Source organism: Felis catus, chromosome B2, assembly GCF_018350175.1.
Source record: "Felis catus isolate Fca126 chromosome B2, F.catus_Fca126_mat1.0, whole genome shotgun sequence".
Taxonomy (NCBI): Eukaryota; Metazoa; Chordata; class Mammalia; order Carnivora; family Felidae; genus Felis; species Felis catus.
The window spans coordinates 39,396,186-39,415,790 of NC_058372.1; the positions used below are offsets into that span (position 1 = coordinate 39,396,186).

Here is a 19,605-nt window from a genome sequence, read left to right on the forward strand (position 1 = left end):
AGGCCACCCAGGCCCCAGCGGGGCTGGAGACCCGGGGCGGGGGCTCTGTATTCCTTTCCCAGTACCCTGTATCCTTCCTGGGGAGTTCACGTGGGAGCAGGCTCCAAGGGTGGGCACCTGGTACAGGCTCACCCAATTCCGGGAGCCCCTCATCCTCAGCAAACAGGGATGGGGGGGTCCCCTAACAGCTACCCTGACATCAGGGCACAGCCGAAGGCCTCTGCCTAGGTCCAGCACCCACCGCCTGAGGCCTGCCCGTGTGTCCCTCTGCCCTCCCTAGCCCCTTTCAATTTAGGGCACAACAGAGAAATAGGGCCCAGAGGGCTTTAGTGTGGACAAAGCATACGCTAGAGCTGGAGAAGAGCTTGGGGACGAGCAATCAGGAGGCATTTACTCGGTGGTAAGAGGTTCCTGTCACTCTACTTGATCCTTGAAAGCAGTCTTGGGAGGTAGAGTTAGTGTCCTCTTTCACAACAGAGGACAATGAGGTCTGATAGGGTTAGTTACTTGCACAGGGTCACACAGTGACAGGGGGCATCCCCCAGTCCCCGTCCTGAGCCCTCTGCGGCTCTCCCACAGGCGGGGCTGTAAGTGTGCTGTTGCAGGATCTTGAATGGAGTGGGGGTCTGGGGGAGCTGTGTTCCCCAGGGAAATGAACCCCCTCCTAGTTGCACACCAAGGTCGTGGGCACGCCCTCCTGATAGAGAGGACCGAAATCACTCTGGGTGCGCGCGTGTGTGTATGACCTGACACCGGGCTTGTGGGTTCCTCAATCTGAGTCCCTCCTCTAGTGCCCCCTTCTGGACGCAGGAAAGAGATGCCTCTTCCCTGCGGTCCTCCAGGATTACCTTCTGTCCCTTCCTGTCTCCCCACCTCCATTCTGGGGTGGCCCCCCAGCCACCCATCAAGGCCCTGGCCGTGTCACTCTCCTGACAATGACATCTGCTGTCCCTCCTGGGAGGGCCCTGCTCCAGGGGGAGAGTGGAAATGCCACATTGATCCCTAGGTGCTTATTCCAGTTGCTCCAGACTAGTAGGGCCCCTGCTCCAGGGGAGGAATCCAGCCCATACTCTCCAGCCTTCACGGCAGGCGAGGCCAAGTCTGAGCGGAGGCCAGTGAAGCAGAGGCCAGACTCCCTGCCCTCCTCCAGCCCCAGGCGTTCCTCCAGGCTGTGCTCAGTTCCAGGCTGTCCTTGCTGGGTCCCACGTGGCTCCTCTCTTCCCAGGGGACAATGAGTCCTTGGGGCCGGGTGGGCGATCCACCCTTTTCTGAGCCGTGGCCTCCCCTGCAGTGGACTTTGGAGGGCCCTCCGCCTTCTGTGAGAGCTCAGGCCTGCAGCTGGGAACCGAGGGGAAGAGCCCTGAGTACAGCCCCCATCTGGGGACAGGCTGGTCCTGCAGCCAAGGGGCTCTGGGCGGCCTGGTCACAACTGTCCCTAGAGGGCCTGCCAATGGGTGACAGGCCGCAGTGGGTTGGTGGCCTCTGCTGGCTGGCTCCCAGGACTTCAGGGACAGGCACTGCAGTCAAGGTAGGGCACATCCAGAGGCCCATCAGAGGGCGCGGGGCCCCAAGGGTGGGGGGCTTAGGCCGCTCTGGGGTCCCCTGCTGCCAAACCCCTGTGGATCTCCAACTGTTGGTCACTGTTCCTTCTTCTCCTCCAGGGCGGGGCCCCTGAGACACTCTCCTCCCCAAGCACGTGGGGAAGCTTGAGGGGAGCAGAAGGCGGCTGAGGGCACAGGGTTCGGGATGGGGAGAGAGCAGCGGCCCACCCGTCTGCTCTCCTCTGCTGCATACAAGGGGCTCCTGAGCTCTCTACAAGGCTTCTCTGCCACCCAGCGGGGGCCTGGGACTCAGGATCCCCTCGGTGGCTTGCCCTGCGGTTTTTGGCCTGGTGCCCTCCATTCTGAGCGTTCTCAGGTTCTTGGCAGCCCAAGGGGTCTGAGCGGGCCAAGAGCAGCCTCTGGTTCTGCGGGGGGGAGGGGGGGCCTGAGTCCAGCATCGGTCTGGCTCCAGTTCACACAGGTCCCCATCTTAATCCTCCCCTGGCCTCCTAGGGCCCCTCCAGGAACAGCTTTCCTACTCCATAGTTAAGTGGCCTCGGACCAAGCAGGCTTCCATGGAGGCTCCGGGCTTCCAAGTGGGTCCCTCCAGGCTCTAGCAGGATTGTCGCATACCCTGTAGCCTGGGAGGACAAGGACAGAGATGAAGGGCAGGGCTCTGGTGCTCCCCTCCCCCCACCCTCCTGGGCCAGTCCATCCCTCCTTCTGGCTCTGCCCTCCACTTTCTGCTGGGTCGGCTCCGGGAGGGTCATGCGGCACCTTTCCTGTTCACCCGCCCTCCTCCCTCCCCTGGGTGCCAAGCAGTCCTTCTGGCCGACAAAGGTGAGGACACACCGCCTGGGAATGGAGTGCAGGCGGGCGCTTTGGAAAGCGTGTCAAGCCCCAGTGCTCTGCCCTCAGGAGGCTGGGAGGGTGGGCTGTACTCACTCCCCATGTGTCTCTTCTTCCAGAACCCATAGACCACGATCAACATCACAGGCACTGGGAGGAAGGTCAGCACCCCCAGGAGCACAATGGGATATGAATCCTGGTGCCTGAGGGGACAGGACAGAGCGGGGAGGAGGTGAGCACCCGGCTCCCTCCTCCCAGACCCATGTCTTCCTGCGTGCCGCAGGAGAGGAGCCAGACCTGGAGAAATCCTCACAGGCCTTGGCCGGGGTGATGGCCTCCCTTCTTTGGGAACCCAGCTGTGGCAGGAGGAAGTGAGGAGCTTGGGGGTCAGGGGAAGAGTCCCAGGTGGAGGGGAGTATCTCCTCCACTGTTTCCCCAAATCCGCTCACTGCTGAGGACAAGGACTCTTAAGGGACCCCCATTTGTGACAGAGGAGACTGAGAGTCTTGCTGTCCTCACAGTGGGAGCCTCTCGTGGTGGCCCTTCCTTCTGCTGTCCTCTGCAGCTGATGCGGGAGGCGCACAGCCTGTAACCCCTTGCCTGTGGCACTCCGTGTGCACCAGCCCTCGGCACCTCCATTCAAATATTTTTTGGCCTGAGGACTTTCTCTTGTTACTGGAGCCCTCTCTCCCACCCAGGACAGGCAGCCCTCTATCAACGGCCAGTGGGAGTAGGTGTATTAATACCACAGCTCTCTTGCCCTTCAGGTGGGCGTCTGACGCAGGGCCCCAGAGCCCACCCCATGGGCTGAGCTCCGCTGCCCACAGTGCTGGTGGCTGGATTAGGTTCTCTACGGGCTCCCTGTCTCATTTCCCCGCGCTCTTTCCAGCATTCCTGGTCCCAGAGGTGGCTTCCGGGGGAACCCAATTTAAAGCATCCCCCATTTCCCACTTCCTACTCCCGAGGCCCATCCTTGTCCTGCCCCTACCTTCTCCTCTTCATCCACAGACTCTTAGGCTGACCCCTCCTCAGCCCTCACTTCCCACTGCCAGCCCGTATGGATGCCACCACTCCTTCCCAGCTTCTGGCGTCCTACCCACCCGCCATTCAGCAGCAGGCCAGACGGACCTCCTGAAAGGGAAGGTCGGCTTTAAGTGGAGGCCCCAAGAACGGCCGCCATATCCGGTCAAACGTCATTCAGCCCCACGACCCCCGGGTACCTGTCAGGGGATAATTTGTTGACGAGAGACCCACGGGTATGGCACGTTCCTGTGGTGGGTGATCTGGCACGCGGGGGCCCGGCCCTGGTAGACACAGACACTGGGCCGGCAGAGGAGGCTCCGGCATCGCTGGGGGGCACAGTCACGGTCTGGGACCCCATGGTCTTCCCGGGCCCCATGGTAGAGGAGCCAGCGCTGGTGAAGCTGTAGCCTGTCATGGAGGTCAGTCTGATGGACCCTGAGGCAGCGGAGGGCACGAGTCTGGTCATGGTGAAGAGACCAGGTGTGAGCACTGTCACACTGGTGGTGAAAGGGGCATCGGGGCCTGAGGTGGGGGCTGGGCCCTCGGTGACGACAATTCCACTCTGGAGGATACTGGCCAGCTGTGGAAGAGGAGTGCTTCTCTTGATGGCGGAGGCTAAGGGGCCAGAGAGGGAGGAACGTTAGGTCAGGAGGGGGTCTCGCTGATGGGAGCGGATCCCCGTCTCCCCTCCTGGGTCTTGTACCCAGGGCTCTGCTCTGCTGAGTGACCAGCTGTTGGTCAGGGAGAAGGAAGAGACTTTCTGTTTCTTTAGCCTGCCCTATTGGGCCACCTGGGCCCAGAGGACACTCTCCTCCCCGCCCCCATCTCTCCAGTCACTTCCAGACCCTCCTCATTCCTGTGAGCCAAAGAGACTTCTTCACTATGATGTTGAACAGGGACTTTTCCAGGTGCTCCATAGTTGGCAAGTAGGGCCCAAGGGACTGAAGACAGGGAAGCAACTGGGCATCAGTTGGGCGTCAGATTCTTGATTTCGGCTCAGGTCATGATCTCACAGATTCGTGAGTTCAAGCCCCGTGTCAGGCTCTGCGCTGGCAAAGTGGAACCTACTTGGAATTCTCTCTCTCCCTCTCTCTCTCTCTCTGCCCCTCCCCCACTGGCACAGTCGCTGTCTCTCTCAAAATAAGCAAACAAACTTAAAAAACAAAACACAGGGAAGCACTAAAGGCCCAAATTCCACAGAACACCTCAAGCAGCAGAGTCAGATGCCCTTCTCAGGGGCTTACGAAGAGACACCTGCTACCCTCACCCATCACCTCAGCCTTTTACATCCCACTTTCGAGAAGGCTGGCGTTTGGATGGTGGAAGAGGAGGGGGTTGCAGGAGGCCCCAGGTCCCATCTGGGGCAATGTGGAAACTATATCCGCAGAGAACAAGGGAACTGGAGAGAAACAGTGGGGGAGAGAGAGGGCTGCCATGGGCTGCCACATGACATGACTGTGCATCACACGGACACATTTCAAAGGGCCAAATGGCCACCATGGAAGGTGCCCATCTTTCTGGGCAAGGGACCCCCGAACAAGCAACATTGGTGAGAGTGGGGATAGGGGAAGAGGCTGACCTGGAGCCAGATCTCCACCATCACCCTACACAGCAGTGGGGACACCCCCAAAGACCCTCCAGAGAACTCACGCGTAGGTGCCTTGGGAGGGCCAGCATCTGGACACCCACCTCACAGAGGATCCCAAAGGGCTGGGTACAAAAGAGTGACATCCGACACGGAGAGAGAACTCCTACAGCGGGCAGTGAAGACACACTACCACTCCCCTGCCTCCGCCCCTGCCTCGGTGCACCAGGGGGTTGGCAGGGGATGGCAGGGAGAGTGGACTGCCAAGAACCCCACCTTCCCTACCTGCCGAGACGAAGGAGAGGGAGTTAGGCAGCAGGCTACCCCCTTCCCCACTCCAGGTGGCTTGGTCTTCAGGAAGGAGTGGAGGGGCATATAGTGCTAGAAGATTAGAGTTTTTAAACAGGCTGTGGATTTTTCTGTTTTCCTGATAACCGAAAGGGTCTGCAAAGTCGGAATCTCCCCAAACGGCCTTTAAGAGGTGGAACGTGAGATCTGACAAGGGGAGGGGGTGCGCAAAGAGAAAAGCGAAACCATTCCGTGTTTGTATCCCTGCAAAGGCAGAACTGGAGAGGGGGGATCGAGATTTGGTTCCACATCTCAGAGACAGTAGTTGCCTCGGCTCAGTCCCACAGAAAAGGGAGATACATAGGGATCAGGAGAATGCAGAAGGGCGGATAACAAATTTCATCATCACTGGCTGCTTTTTTTTCAGATTTTCTTGCTGGTTCCTCGCCGTTTCCTATGGTATAAATTTGGGGGGGGGGACCTCGGGGCTTGGCCCTAACTCTCCTTTTCGACACTCAAGGGAGAGCTTTTACATTCCCTTGATTTTTTTTTAATTTTTTTTTAACGTTTATTCATTTTTGAGAGACAGAGACAGGGCATGAGTGGGGAAGGGGCAGAGAGAGAGGGAGACACAGAATCCGAAGCAGCCTCCAGGCTCCGAGCTGTCAGCACAGAGCCCGACGTGGGGCTCAAACTCACAAACTGCAAAATCATGACCTGAGCTGAAGTTGGACGCTCAACAGACTGAGCCACCCGGGCGCCCCTACATTCCCTTGATTTTTTTTACAGCTTCATTGTGACACCAGTCACATCCCACATACTGTGCCCATTTATAGCACCAAATTCAATGGTCTTTAGTATATTCAGAGTCCCGCAACCACCACCACAGCCAGTGTTAGAATATTTGCATCATCTCCTCACCTTTTAGCTGTGACTCCTCTACCTCCTCCTTTTGTCCACCCCACTTCCCCAAACAACCACCAATCTGCTTTCTGTCTGTATAGATTTCTCGAATCCCCTAGACTTTAAACTCAGGCTGCACATCTGCTGCCCACTTGGGGCTCCAGGAGGCACCTCAAACTTAACAGGACAAAATACAGCTCTTGGTATTTCTCCTCCAAACCAGCTCCTCTCCAGATTCGCCCTACTCAATAAATGGTACCGTCATGCACCTCGCTGATGGAACAGAAAGCCTTAGGGTCACTCCTGATTCGTCCCTTTTGCTCACCTCCCACACAAGCAGATCCTGTCTTGCCTCCGGAGTGTACAGGGCGGGGGGCAGGAGGTCTGAACATCATAGATTTGAGCCCCTCCACTTCTCCCCGCCTCCAGGGCCCACGTCCTACTCTAAGACACTGTCATTCTCAGCCAGAACACCCAACAGGGGTCTCTGTGCCCATCTCTTACCCTCTTCCACAATCCATCCTCCACAAAACAGCCATTAGGCTCTTAAAGACAAGCCACAACACACCCCTCTAAATTCTCCAATAGCTTCCTATTCTACCTGGAATAAAACTCAAACTCCACATCAGAGACTTTAGAGCTGCTGTTTGACTCTCCAGCCTCATCTCCTGCCACTCTGCCCCACACTCAATATGGACCAGCCACACAGGCCTGCCTTATACAGGCCCAGCTCCTTGCCACCTCAGGGCCTTTGCACATGCACCTAGAATACCCTCTGAAGGACCCATATTTCAGCAGGGCTAAAAAGCTCTCATCACGCTGGGCTCTGCTTGATGTCATCTGCTCAGGAGAGTCCTCTCTGGTCTCTATCACCTCAATGGCTCCCTCCGCCACTGAATTACTGAATAAAACACTGACCTGCTTTATTTTCTTAAGAACGTTTATGGTTACCTACAATTATTTGTCTGATGATGTGCGACTGCCTGTCGTCTCTCCTAGGGCAGGGCTGTGTCTGCTTTTGCTCACCCCTCTAACCTCAGAGCCTAGAACAGTCCCTGGCACATAGCTAGGGACGCAGTGAATATATATTTAACAGAAGATGGAATAAAAACAAAGCACACAGTGCCCTAAGTATGAATCCTGTCTCTGCCACCTGCTAGCTCTGTGACCCTGTCTCACCCTGGACAAGGTGAGATCCACAGAGGGCTTTTTAGATCTCATTTTCTTCATCGGTAAACTGGGCACAATAACGCCCATGAAGATGTCAGTAAAAATTGCGAAAACCCTGCGGCACCCCAGGCCCACGGATGGATTATTATTCTTACTATATCTGCTGCGAATGGAGACTGGGGCAGGGAGGACACCCTCAACCCTCCCGTGCCCTGGCGGGCCGGCTCACCTGGAGACACCTCCAGAAGGAAGCCCGTCAGAGGGTACAGGGTCCCCGAGCTGTTGCGCATGCACCAGTACCGGCCCGAGTCCTGGCGCCTGAGGGCCGCCATGGTGATCTTGACTACCTTGGCCTTCGCGTCATCCTGCAGCAGGTAGCGTGGCCCCTGCGTCCAGACCCTGGTGAATCCAGGCTCGCACTTCTTCCTCCTGATTTTGCACCATACCTTGCCCTCCACGTGGTTTTTGCGGCTCTTGTAGGAGCACTGCACAGACAGAGTCTCCCCTTCAAGGTGCTGCACTTTAGTGTACACGTTCTCAGCAGGGACACCTGGGGAGACACTACTGGTGAGCGAGGTCTGGCCAGAGGCGGGGAAGGAGGCCTCTTGAAGGTCGAGGTGAAGGGAGAGGAGGTGGATATTGCCTGGAACTCACAGTTGTGGGGAGAGACACAGTCCTATGCTGAAAGGGCTCCCCCAGTCAGATAGGGGAGATACACGGGTATGGCCAACAGCTAGCTCCCAGTCTGAGAGGGGAGACACAAGCCACTCCCTCACGGAGCTTCCAGTCAGTTGGAGTAGACATTATCCCTGCCCTCTGGGAGTTCCCAAACTGAGGAGGAAGACAATAGTCATGGGCCCCTGGGGAGTCCTAGAATGGTGCAAAAGATATAGGACTAGCCCTCAGGGAAGTCCCAGTCTGATGGTGGAGACACAGGCAAAGCCCTCAGGGACCCCCAGACTAATGGAAGAAACTCAGCCCTTACACTCAGGGAGCTCCAACTGACACAGCCCCTTTCTTCATGGTATTTTCTAGCCCAATGGGAAGGTAACAACCCCATTTGCAGGATCTTGTGGGAAAGACCCACGTCTTTGAGACACAGGCACTGACACAGGTGCACAGCGAGACAGATGCACAGACAAAAACAGAAGTCACTAAGTTATAAAATTCCAGAACACAAGCAACTCAGGTAGATAAGAAAGTCCTGCATTTGAAAAAATTTAGAGTAAAAATGATTCACCAAGAAGTTCGTTTTAGTTATCTTCTAAATAGCAAGTTGTCTTAGTTCCTTTCACGTGGCATTTCATTTTAAAACGTTCTAGTTGCATAAAATCCATAGATTACAAATACCCAAACATGCATCTCAATTCTCAGTGGGGTGCAAACCAAAGAATTCACTGTTCGTCTACAGCATGTTACTGTCTCGGCCTAGAAACAAGATGTGGTCCGTGCATTTCACAATCCACAGCCTGGCAGGAAGAGAGTGGAACTAGAAGTGGGGGTGGGCAATCAGGGGACAGGGAGAGAGAGAAAGCTGTGTTGCGCTCCCTCCACCCCTCTGCCCAAGGTAAGCTCAGTACTTACTCCTTTCACACCCCCAGAGCCTTCTGCACACATACACACGTTTCTCCCCAGCAGGACAGAGTAGAGAGCACACATTTTAGAGTCTAAAAATATATGGGTGGGCGCTTGGGCGGCTCAGTAGGTTAAGCGTCCGACTCTAGATTTCGGCTCAGGTCATGAATTCAGGGTTCGTGGGATCGAACCCCTTGTGGGGCTCTGTGCTGACAGCACGGAGCCTGCTTGGGATCCTCTCTCTCCCTCTCTCTCTGCCCCTTCCCTCTCTCTCTCTCTCTTAAAATAAAATAATAATAATAAAATATAAGAATAAAAAAAATATGGGTTAAAACCCTGGTTCTACCATTGATAGTGCTTGGAACGTAGCCAGTGCACCACGTGCTTCCGTTTCTAAAATGCAGGTCGCTCCAGACTTCTCCAGTAGAGCCCAGAGCTGTGATAGCCAAGGACCCAGCACAGGATTTGAGACATCTGCCTGTTTCCAACCCAGCTACAGGAGAGCTGAGGCTCAGGGTAAGGTAACACCCTCTCTAAGCATCACTTTGCCCTGCACAAAGTAAAAGGAATGACCAAACTAAATTATTTGGGGAGAGGGAGGTTTGGGGGACCCCAATATTGCTCCGCACAGGAGCAGAAGGAGGAGGCTCCCTAGGGGAGGTGCGTGGGTGGGGTGCCCTTGGAAAGGATCTCCAGGGTGCTGGAGCCCATTTGAGCCCACCTTCCACCCCTCCCACAGGCAGTCACCAGAACTGAACAGGAAATGGTAACTTGGTTGCCATGGCAATAAGGGAGGCAGGAATGGGTGAGGCCCCCTCAAGGAGCATTTTGTGGGGTGGGCGAGGCCTTCAGAAATCGCTTCCGCTCAGGACAGGGGGATGGGGACAGGGGGTAGTGGCACAAACAACTGAGGGAGTTAAAGCACACACACGTGGTGCAATGATTCTTGTAAGAACCAAACAGCCCTTTCCCAACAGGGGAGGGAGGCTTTCTGTGTGAGGAAACTGAGTGTCCACGGTCAGAGGTCCTGAGCAGGCCTGGCAGATGAAGGGGCCCAACCAGAGAGGGTCTGGAGCTTTATCTTAGTTTGTGAGGCCTGTGGTAGCTTTGCCTGGGGCCAAATATAGGGATGCAACCTTCTCAGTGTTCTCTGGTCAGGAGCCTCTAGGCCAGCCCCATCCTTCTCCTCCTCCAACCCCACAAAGCATGAAAGCGGGAGGGTCTAGGAAAAGGCCACTCTCTCCCCGCCCCGCCCCCCTCCCCTCCCCCCCCCCCGCCCCAAGCCAGCTCTCCTGCCCTCTGGTCCTCTCACCTGAGACAGGGCCCTGGAGCCACAGTAGCAGCAGCAGCAGCAGCAGGAATGCGGGAGCCATGGCTCCATCCAGTTGGGGACAGTCACAGGCCAATAGGGGGCCAGGGACACCCCCCCTCCAGGGTTAGGGCCCCAGGCCGCTGCAGGATGTGCCACTTAGGTCTGCCAGGGAAGGACCTGGCGTTCTGAAAGCGCAGTTGCCCATTTAGGGAAGTGAGGAAGTTGTAGGACCCACTGTGATCCGCAGACCGTGGGGCCCCGCAGAGTCTACTGAGGGCGAGGGCGGCGCTGGTTGCTGTTTACGCCCTCTTCTCCGAAACTTCGGGCAGGTGTGGCTGCTCCACCCAGTCTGGGCCCACCCCACCCCCCCCCCAGCCCGGGGACGGCTCTCGGGGTCAGAAGACTCCCCACCGTCTTCAACCCCCTCCCGGAAACTGGCTGACGGGGGTGCCCCCTAGTCTGAAGCAGGGGATCCATCGAGGGGGCTGGGGTGAGTTTTCTGGACCCTGAGCTACAGACTCCCTGGGATTCCCTGGGCTTAGAGACCCAGGGGCAGGGGCTTGGGGCTAGGGCAGGGCACCTTGGTTCCTAAACACACACACACACACACACACACACACACACACACACACGCACACAGTTTTCTCCAAAACACATTCACAAGGAGATTCGTGTAAACTCACACTCATTCACGCAAGCCCTCTCATAAAGCGCTTCTGGCGGTGCCCTGCCCCTCCCCCTCTCTGCCAGATTCCTGGCTGGTCAGAACAGTCCTTCTCGCTCACACTTGCGAAGAACCCCTTACGTGCTCACAGGCGATCTTACTTCTGTCACGGTTAGAGTGACAGGGGGAAAAGATGCAAATTGTACAGTGCAGTTTGGACTCAGGGAGGCGCTTCTGTGCTGTCACAGGTGGGGGCGCGCGAGCACACACACACACACACACACACACACACACACAAGCTGTCTCTCCTTTTGACAACACACTTGTCTCCTAACCTTTATCCCTCTCTCCAGCTCTCCTACCATCCATCCGGTCTAACCGCCCACCAGCTTTCCCGACGCCCCCTCCCTCCCGCAGGCTCCCCTCCCCCGCCTCTCCAGAAACCACGCCCCCAGCCCCTGGGTTCGGCCCCGGCCCCCCTCAGGCACGCGCATGCCCACTGGACTTCCTCTCGCTCAACCCTATCTGGCCCAGACAGCCGCCAGGCTGCCTCCGAAATGACCCAGCATTTGGCCCAGGACCCCACCCTTCACTCAGTCCCGAGCGCTAAGAATCAGGAGGACAGCCTTCTGACATCCAGGAGCTGTGTCATCCGCTGTTTTGGGGGTGAGGGGACCTACACGATTGTGTGTGCTCCCCCTACTCACCCATGCCAACTTTCTTCTCCTTGGACAGGACTCAGTAACACGTCTTAAACTGAGCTTGAACTCCCAAATCCCAGACCAAGGACGTTTGATTTTTGCTGACTCCAAACTTTAAGTCTCTTCACTTACTCTCCGTTCATTCATTCGTTCGTTCGTCTCTACAATCTTACACGCCATGCAAGGCGCCTGGCATTTGGGGTATAGGAATGAGTACACTTGTCACTCCAGACCTCTCAGCTCGCAATAGACGTGTTACACTTTCCTTATTCGCCCTTCCTTTTTAATACTTCTCAGTCCTCAGATCCCGGCGTTCAAAGGCTATCTGCCCTTCCAGCACATGGTGTCTTCCTTCCTTCCTTCCCTCCAGCTCAGCACGAAGTGGTTTCAGGAGTGGGGGGTCCCAGTTATCTCTCGCGGGGACGTGTTGCCTGGAATCACAGTGATATTCATCTGCAGGGTTTTTTTTTCTATTAATCACAGTGGTTAATCACAGAATTCATTAACTTAGTGATTTTATTTTTTCACATAGATGTCTTGAATCTGCCTGGAGTCCATCTTTGTATTTAGTGTTAGGCAGGGATCCAGTACTTTGGGCTGCATGGACTCGGCCAGTTTTCTCAAGGATGTCTACCAAATAATGGGCCCTTCGCCCCATCGATTCGTGGCGCTTCCTTATAAGGTATGTTCCTGTGTACATATGGAGCTGTCTGGAAGTCTAGCCTGTGCCATTGTCCATTTGTCATTTCTTGCTGTTCCAGCACCTAATGTCAGTTGTATTACTTAGTAGTAGGTCTTAATATTTGGTAGGATGAGTCCTATCTTTTTTTTTTCACGATGGACATAGCTATTTATGCATCTTTATTTTTCCATATAATTTTACAGTAAGTTTATCAAGCTCTCTAAAAATTAAACTGGGATGTGGGGCGATCTGGCTGCGATATGTCACCCCACCGATCACCAGGTTTGATTCAGTTGATCTGGCTGGCTAGGCGGGTGTTCCCTTTCTCCCTGACTGCTCCGTGAGCATCCCTCCTGAAGCTGCTTGCTTGGTCAAAGAGGATGACTTTCCCCAAAAGAGGAGGACGGAGGCCGGTTCTTCCCTCAAGGGCATAGAGTAGCTGTGCTCCCCTGCTAGAGGCTCCAAACAAACTCTCAAGGTCTATTTGAAGGAGAATGTAGGGTGGTCAAGCTTCCAAGACTCCAGACACATCCAAATGAGGTGCATGTGTCAGTCTGCCTTTCTTTGAAAAAATAAAAAATAAAATAAAATAAAATAAAATATTAAACTGAAAGTGTGTTTCAGATTACAGTTAGAGACTTATAATTTGGGGGAAATTGACATCTTGTAACGTTATTGTTTCTTTCAAGATCATAGATCATTTGTATTTATTCAGATCAAAGTTAAATTAATTCTTCCTTAATACGTCACAGATTCTGTTGCTACTATGAATTGTATCTTATTTTGATTAGATGTTCTAGCTGATTATTTCTAGTGTAGATAAACACTTTTGATTTTTGTCAGTTGATCCTATATCCGGAAACCTTGCTAAGCTCGCTCATGAGATTGAATAGCTTTTGGATTCTACTTATTTTTTCTAAGTAGATGATGCCAGCATCTCAAATCGTGACAGGTGTCCCTCTTCCTCGCTTCTGCCCTCCTTATGGCTTTGGCCAAGACCTCTAATACTACATGAGGCATTGGCGGTAGCTGTGGAAATCCCTGATTTGAATGTATACTTTCTTTACCTAGTTATATTTACTGTAGTCATTGTTATACAGTCTTGACCAAATTATTTCTTCCTATTTCTAGTTTATTAAGGTTTTTTTTTAATAATAACAAACGTGTTGAACTATTCCGATGCTTTCTGTATCAGTTTACTTTCTTCTTGTAGTTTATTGATTTAGTTCATTTAGATTTCCTGAAGTTAAACAGTCCTTTTGGTCCTGAGATAAACCCCACATGATCATAGCATTCGTTTTTTTTTTTAACCACACTGTTGACTTCAGTCAGCTAATATTTATTTTGGTTTTTACTCTATGTTCATCAGAGATATAAGCCTATAATTTAATTTTCTTGTTTTACCTTTTACTGGTTTCAAGATAAGATGACATTAGCTTCTTGAAATGCTGCTTTTTTTTATTTTTTGCAAGCATCTTGTATAAAATATGAATCAAATGTTTCTTTTTTTGAAAGTTCTTTCTTTTTTTGTAAATGTTTATTAATTTGTTTTTGATAAAGAGAGAGAGAGAGGGAAGGGCAGAGAGAGGGAGAGAGGATCTGAGGCAGGCTCCACACTCAGTGCAGAGCCCAACACAGGGCTCAATCCCACAACCCTGGGATCATGACCTGAGCTGAAATCAAGAATCAGACACTTGGGGCACCTGCGTGGCTCAGTCGGTTGAGCATCTGACTTCAGCTCAAGTCACAATCTCACGGTTCGTGGGTTTGAGCCCCATGTCAGGCTTTGTGCTGACAGCTTGGAGCCTGCTTCGGATCCTCTCTCTGCCCTTCCCACCCCCCAAATAAATAAACATAAAAAAAAAAAGAATCAGACACTCAACCAACTGAGCCAGCCAGGCTCCCCACATGTGGCAAACTTTCTGAGGCCCAAAGTATTATACTGTCAAAGTCCCAAAGTATTATGATCTCATATTTGAGTGACAGTTTGGCTTGATATAAAATTCTAGGTATAAACTTCTTTTCTTCAGTCCTTTAATAATTTTACTCAACTGTCTTCTGGCATCCAGTGCTCCTCTTAAGAAGTCTAATGTAGGGGCGCCTGGGTGGCGCAGTTGGTTAAGCGTCCGACTTCAGCCAGGTCACGATCTCGCGGTCCATGAGTTCAAGCCCCGCGTCAGGCTCTGGGCTGATGGCTCAGAGCCTGGAGCCTGTTTCTGATTCTGTGTCTCCCTCTCTCTCTGCCCCTCCCCCGTTCATGCTCTGTCTCTCTCTGTCCCAAAAATAAATAAACGTTGAAAAAAAATTAAAAAAAAAAGTCTAATGTAGATCTAATTCTCACTCTTTTGTCAGTGATCTGAAATTCTTTATAATTTACTCTTTGTCTTTGATGTTCTTACACAAGATGGGATGTTCTTTGATGGGTTTAGGGCTGTGTGTGTGTGCATGTGTTTCCTATTTGCCCCTCTTGGCAAATTTTGAGTCCTTTTGGTCTGAGATCTTTCTTTTTTCTATAATTCTGAGAGATTTATATTGACTTTTTCTTCAAACATTTCTTCCTTTCCATCTTTTTCTCTTTCGCAGGGATTATTAGTAACCATATGTTGGATGTTTCATGTCTCTTCACTCCTCTTTGATTCTCTTTGATTCTTTAATCTCTTAATGCTTTACAGGAACTTTCTGGGAGAATTCCTTGACTTTTCTTCCAGCTCATGCTCCAGCCACATCTGCTTTTTTTTTTTTAATTTTTAATTTTTTTAAATTTTTTATTTTAGAGAGAGAGAGCACAAGCAGGGGAAAGGGGCAAAGGAAGAAAAAGATAGATTCTTTTTGTTTTAATATTTTTTATTTATTTTTGAGACAGAGAGAGACAGAGCATGAGCAGGGGAGGGACAGAGAGAGACACAGAACTGGAAGCAGGCTCCAGGTACTGAGCTGTCAGCATAGAGCCTGACGTGGGGCTTGAAGTCACAGACTGTCAGATCATGACCTGAGCTAAAGTCGGATGCTTAACCAACTGAGCCACCCAGGCGTCCCAAGAAAGATAGACTCTTAAGCAGACTCCATGCTCAGCACAGAGCCTGACACAGGATCGCTTCCACGACCCTGGGATCATGTCCTGAGCCCAAATCAAGAGTCAGATGCTCAACTGACTCAGCCACCCAGGTGCTCCTGTTCTTTATATATCACATATATTGTGGTCTTTATTTCAATCATAATATTTTTCACAACTATTATTTTAATTTAGCAGTGTTAATGGTTCTTGCTCTTGATTCATGTAATTTATGTCTTCCCTTACCCTTTTAGGCATACCACTAATATTTACCTAGAATTATTGTGCTGTCAATTGTCATAGTTCTCCTTCAGATGGTCTCTCTTGTTTAGTATGGTGTCACTCTTCAAGGTAGTAGTTCTAAGACACCAAGTTGTTTTGACTTTTGAATTCAGATTCCTCAGGGGTGATCATATGCCCAGTCTGGTGATAGTAGAAGAATGGAAGGCTAAATCCTTCTACCTAGTAAACTTTAAAAGTGGGAGGGGGGGCCTGGGTGGCTCAGTCAGTTGAGCCTCTGACTTCAGCTCAGGTCATGATCTCACGGTTCGTGAGTTGGAGCCCCGAGTCGGGCTTTGTGCTGTCAGCACAGAGCCTGCTTTGGATCCTCTGTCCCTCTTTCTCTTTGCCCCTCTGCTGCTTGTGCTCTCTCTCTCTCTCTCTCTCTCTCTCTCTCTCTCTCTTTTTCTCTCTCTCTCATTCTCTCAAAAATAAACATTTTAAAAAGGTGAGATAGGTAAGCCCTAGAGCACAAGGGTACCCCCTTGTATACCCACAATGCTGCCATTCCCATCCTCTGGCCAGGGTTTCACCTTTAAACACTTTGGGAGATCCTCTTTAGTTTCTAACCCACCTGTCTTGGAGTTTGGAGAATGAAGGGGTTAGGGATCAAATGCCCATAGCAGTTGATCATCTATCTTCATCAATACTCCACTGCTTTTGCTGGCCACTTGATCCCCTAGAGCACCTGTGACCTAGGCTTTTTCAGCCTACTTCTACAATGAAGGGGAGGTTATGATGGTCCCAAAGCTCATGACTGCAAGAGTCAAGAGCAGAAATCAAAAATTTCTTCTCACCTGTTTTTTTGCTATGTTTCCGGCTACCATCTGCCCGTCTGTGGTTACTTTCTACACCTACCATTTGCATGCCACTACAGCATCTGGCTTCCACATTATGTAGGTTCCACTGACCTCATTCCAAAAATCCTATGTCTAACTGAATTTTCTACAGTTCTTTCAGAGTTAATGACCTGTTTCCTCCTCCTTATTCCTCTCTCCCCAATTTTGAATCTGAGCCTTGGGGACTCCTCTGTAGCACCCTGTGCTTCAACCACCTTGGAAAGAATACTTGGGTCCCCTTTTCCTGACTCTGACACATGTGCATGAGCTATCTGGCCATCCCTTCCCAGGACCCTCCCTTCTGGTGTTGGTGAGACCCTTGCCTATCTGAGCTCAGAGCCATTGAGAGAGGGTGAGTAAGAGGTTCCCTCTGGAGAAGTGATCAGAACTAAGGAGGACACAAAGAAGGTAATTAACGCTCAGGGAACCAGAATAGAGAATACTATTGGCCTTCAAAAACCTTGAGAGGAAATGGAAAGGGGACACAGCTAGCTCTTTAGGGTCCCTCAGGCCAAGGGTAATTGATGCCTGGGATCTTTGTAATCAGCTGAAGTCCAGGCTGGCACTGGGCTCAAAAGGGAGCAGTTTCTCCCCTGAGCTGGTGGGAAACAAGGGGATAGGGCTAGGACACGATGGTCAGGGTCTTCCTGGATAGACTTGCCTCCTAGGACACCCAGCCAGCCCTCTGGTCACAGAGCCACCCTGCTCCTGGCCCCAACCCTGACCTTCACGCCCTGCATCTCACCTGAGGCCAGGACTACAGCAGGACAGGTGGGCAGGAGCAGGTGTAGGGCTCCCCAAGCCATGCTACTCCAGTCTGTTCCTGAAGATGAGAGAAGGGGCGCCTCTGGGGAGAAGGAAGCATAACATAACCCTGATTCTGCTCCAGCTTCCCAGCATCTCTGAGCCAGAAGAACCGAGAAAGACCAACACCTTGATTGGAGAAGTGAGTACCCTGACAGGTAGGCTTTGCAGGGAAAGGGGAGGGAGGAGCAGCCAGGCCTGAGTAGGGGGCTACCACCTGCAGGGTCTGTCTCTGGGCCTAGAGACCTCAGTCCTGCCTCAGTGGCTGTCTTTTGCCCAGCTTCTCCCCATGTCTGTCATGCAACACCTTCCACCCCATCACATTCCTCCACTGTTGCTGCAAAACGCTCTGAGAATGCCCAAGAAGAGAACCATAGTGAATGAAGAAGCCATTCCTCTATTCTTTCTCTCCATGCACTGCTTATAGGTGGTCAGGGGGCCATGGCATCCCCCTGGTACCCAAAGCAAGACAGGGACTCCATACCCAGGCATGGAGTCAATGATGTGTTTTCATCCTGGGGTTTCATCATTAGGATGGTCCCTGGGAAAGGTGGGGGCCAGGGGAGGAGAAGCACTGAGCATGGGTATCAGAGGGGAAGGCAGAAGGGACGGGTCCAAGGAGGGGAGCTCAGCACCAGCTCCATCACTTCTCGTTCCCTATAGGCGCTCCACCAACATTGTTTGGAACAAAACTTGAGTGGGTGAAAGATGAAAAATGTGTGTGTAAAACATGCAGAAGAAAAGACAGCCAACGTTGGAATGAACTGAGCAACGAGATAAATAAAGTGGTAAAGTGTAAAATAACTATCCGTGAGTCCATATTGATATAAATGAATGACTGAATAAATTTACAGATAAGTGAATTCCAAAGAAGACTTCCAAATAATTTATATAGATACTCTGTCCTCAAGGCTGGCGGGGGGGGGGGGGGGGGCGGGGGGGGCGGGGGGGGGGCGAGGGCGTAACCCCCACCCCTTGAGTGTGGGCTGTCTGTGGTGCCTTCCTTCCAAAAAGAACAGCGTGGAAAGAGGGAAAGAATAACTTCACAGTGGACAAACCTGGCAACACCATCTCAGCCCCATGATCGAGATTAAGACCAATCGTGATAATCATGTGTGTCGTAGGTACTGCCACCATGATCTGATGAGAATGGCATTTCCCTCTGTGGTATCCTCCCAAACCCCTAGCCCCATGAGAGAAAATATCAAACAAGTCTCAAATGAACAACAGGTATTTTTTAAGAACTTGGTTTGACTGAGGCACAAAGGACAGCAAACGCGGCCATTTAAGGGACGAGTTTATCTAAGGTCAGCACACCGACCATGTGTGGGGCCGAGTGTGTGCTGAACTCATATGGCTGGCTTTCCCAGTTGGTTATAACCTAGCTCTTCCTAGGTATGTTCAGTCTTCAGAGAGTCCTGTTCTGGTAAAACAGGATTGTCTCACCTCCCTGAAATGAGTGGACACCCTGCTCTGCTCAAGGCCACACATGTTCCTGGACCTCTCTGCTCTGGTCCTGCTGTGGAACTAGGCCCCAGAGAGCCCCCAGGAGAAGAGTAACAGCAGAGGCAGGAGGTGGGAAGTTGGAATCTCTGAAGAAAATGAGCAGGAGGCCTGGAGCCCAAGCTCTCACTGGTCCAGATCAGAGGGGACAAGATGGAGGAGATGTCTACAGCCACTTCCTGTCTGTGACCACACGCTCTCACCACGGAGCTAATGTGAGCGCTCAGCTACCCTTCATTAATTGGACTTCTAGACTCTGTTAGAGGCCTCAGCTTGCATTAAGACCCCACAGTCTGTGCCCACCCGTGTCTCTAGCCCCCAGTGTGTCTGGTCCCCCCATAGCCCTAGTCCTGACCGCTATGCTGGTCCTGCCTCAAACCGTGCTGAATGCCTCCCAAAGCTGCTCCCCAACTAGCCTCACAGGCATTGGGCCCCAAGGGGGTCCTCTTGCAAGAAGCTGATGCAGAGGACTCTGGCCTGCAGCCACCACCCCACTCCCTGTATGCAGTGTCTGGCTGCTTACAACGGTACCTGACCCTGTGCTGTGTTCTGTCACTGCCCTACTGTGGACACTCTTCATTCCTCTCCAGACAGTGAGTCCCCTGAAGGCCAGGCAGCTTTTTTCATTTACTGCATGAGCCTTGATTTGCTCGATGCTGTGGCATCGTCCGGACATGCCCCTTGATCTGATGGGGAAGGGACCATGGAGCACATCTCCAGCCTCTTGTGGAGACTGAGCTGCAAAGTAGGTCAGTGACTTGTCCAAGGTCTCACGGAGATGTCCCAGATGAGCCAGGGTGCATTTGAACCCTAGCCCCCAACACACACCCAGTGC

The 19,605-nt window shown here is 52.3% G+C and overlaps 1 protein-coding gene and 1 long non-coding RNA gene across 6 annotated transcripts; one reads left to right on the plus strand and one right to left on the minus strand.

Annotated features, from left to right (window-relative positions):
* Positions 1-310: 310 nt before the first annotated feature.
* On the minus strand, positions 311-10,500 carry TREML2 (triggering receptor expressed on myeloid cells like 2). 3 transcript variants are annotated; one of them, XM_023253951.2, is made up of 5 exons: positions 10,247-10,500; positions 7,589-7,909; positions 3,611-4,028; positions 2,487-2,593; positions 311-2,182 (listed from the first exon to the last, which is right to left on the minus strand). In XM_023253951.2, the coding sequence occupies exons 1-5, from the start codon at positions 10,305-10,307 to the stop codon at positions 2,088-2,090; spliced, it is 1,002 nt and encodes a 333-aa protein (XP_023109719.2). In that variant the 5' UTR covers positions 10,308-10,500; the 3' UTR covers positions 311-2,087. The 3 variants fall into 3 exon arrangements, 2 of the variants coding, with proteins under 2 accessions (XP_023109719.2, XP_023109720.2); XR_006597762.1 differs by having other exon boundaries at positions 3,645-4,028; XM_023253952.2 differs by lacking the exon at positions 2,487-2,593 and having other exon boundaries at positions 10,247-10,499.
* A 105-nt stretch (positions 10,501-10,605) lies between these two features.
* On the plus strand, positions 10,606-18,130 carry LOC102902296. 3 transcript variants are annotated; one of them, XR_006597763.1, is made up of 4 exons: positions 10,606-10,736; positions 12,144-12,293; positions 17,353-17,409; positions 17,931-18,130. It is a non-coding gene; the product is annotated as an uncharacterized LOC102902296 (long non-coding RNA). The 3 variants fall into 3 exon arrangements; XR_002157066.3 differs by lacking the exon at positions 10,606-10,736 and adding an exon at positions 11,197-11,576 and having other exon boundaries at positions 17,353-17,425; XR_440294.4 differs by lacking the exon at positions 10,606-10,736 and adding an exon at positions 11,197-11,576.
* The last annotated feature ends 1,475 nt before the right edge of the window (positions 18,131-19,605 follow it).

Bases quoted from the DNA above. Each gene is read 5' to 3' on its own strand.
- TREML2 (XM_023253951.2), bottom strand. From the start codon at position 10,307: ATGGCTCCCGCATTCCTGCTGCTGCTGCTGCTGCTACTGTGGCTCCAG. The intron at 4,029-7,588 runs GTGAGCCGGCCC...CTGGCCCCTTAG, and splicing joins CCTTCTGGAGGTGTCTCCAG to CCTCCGCCATCAAGAGAAGC. The intron at 2,594-3,610 runs GTACCCGGGGGT...CTGTCCCCTCAG, and splicing joins AACAAATTATCCCCTGACAG to GCACCAGGATTCATATCCCA.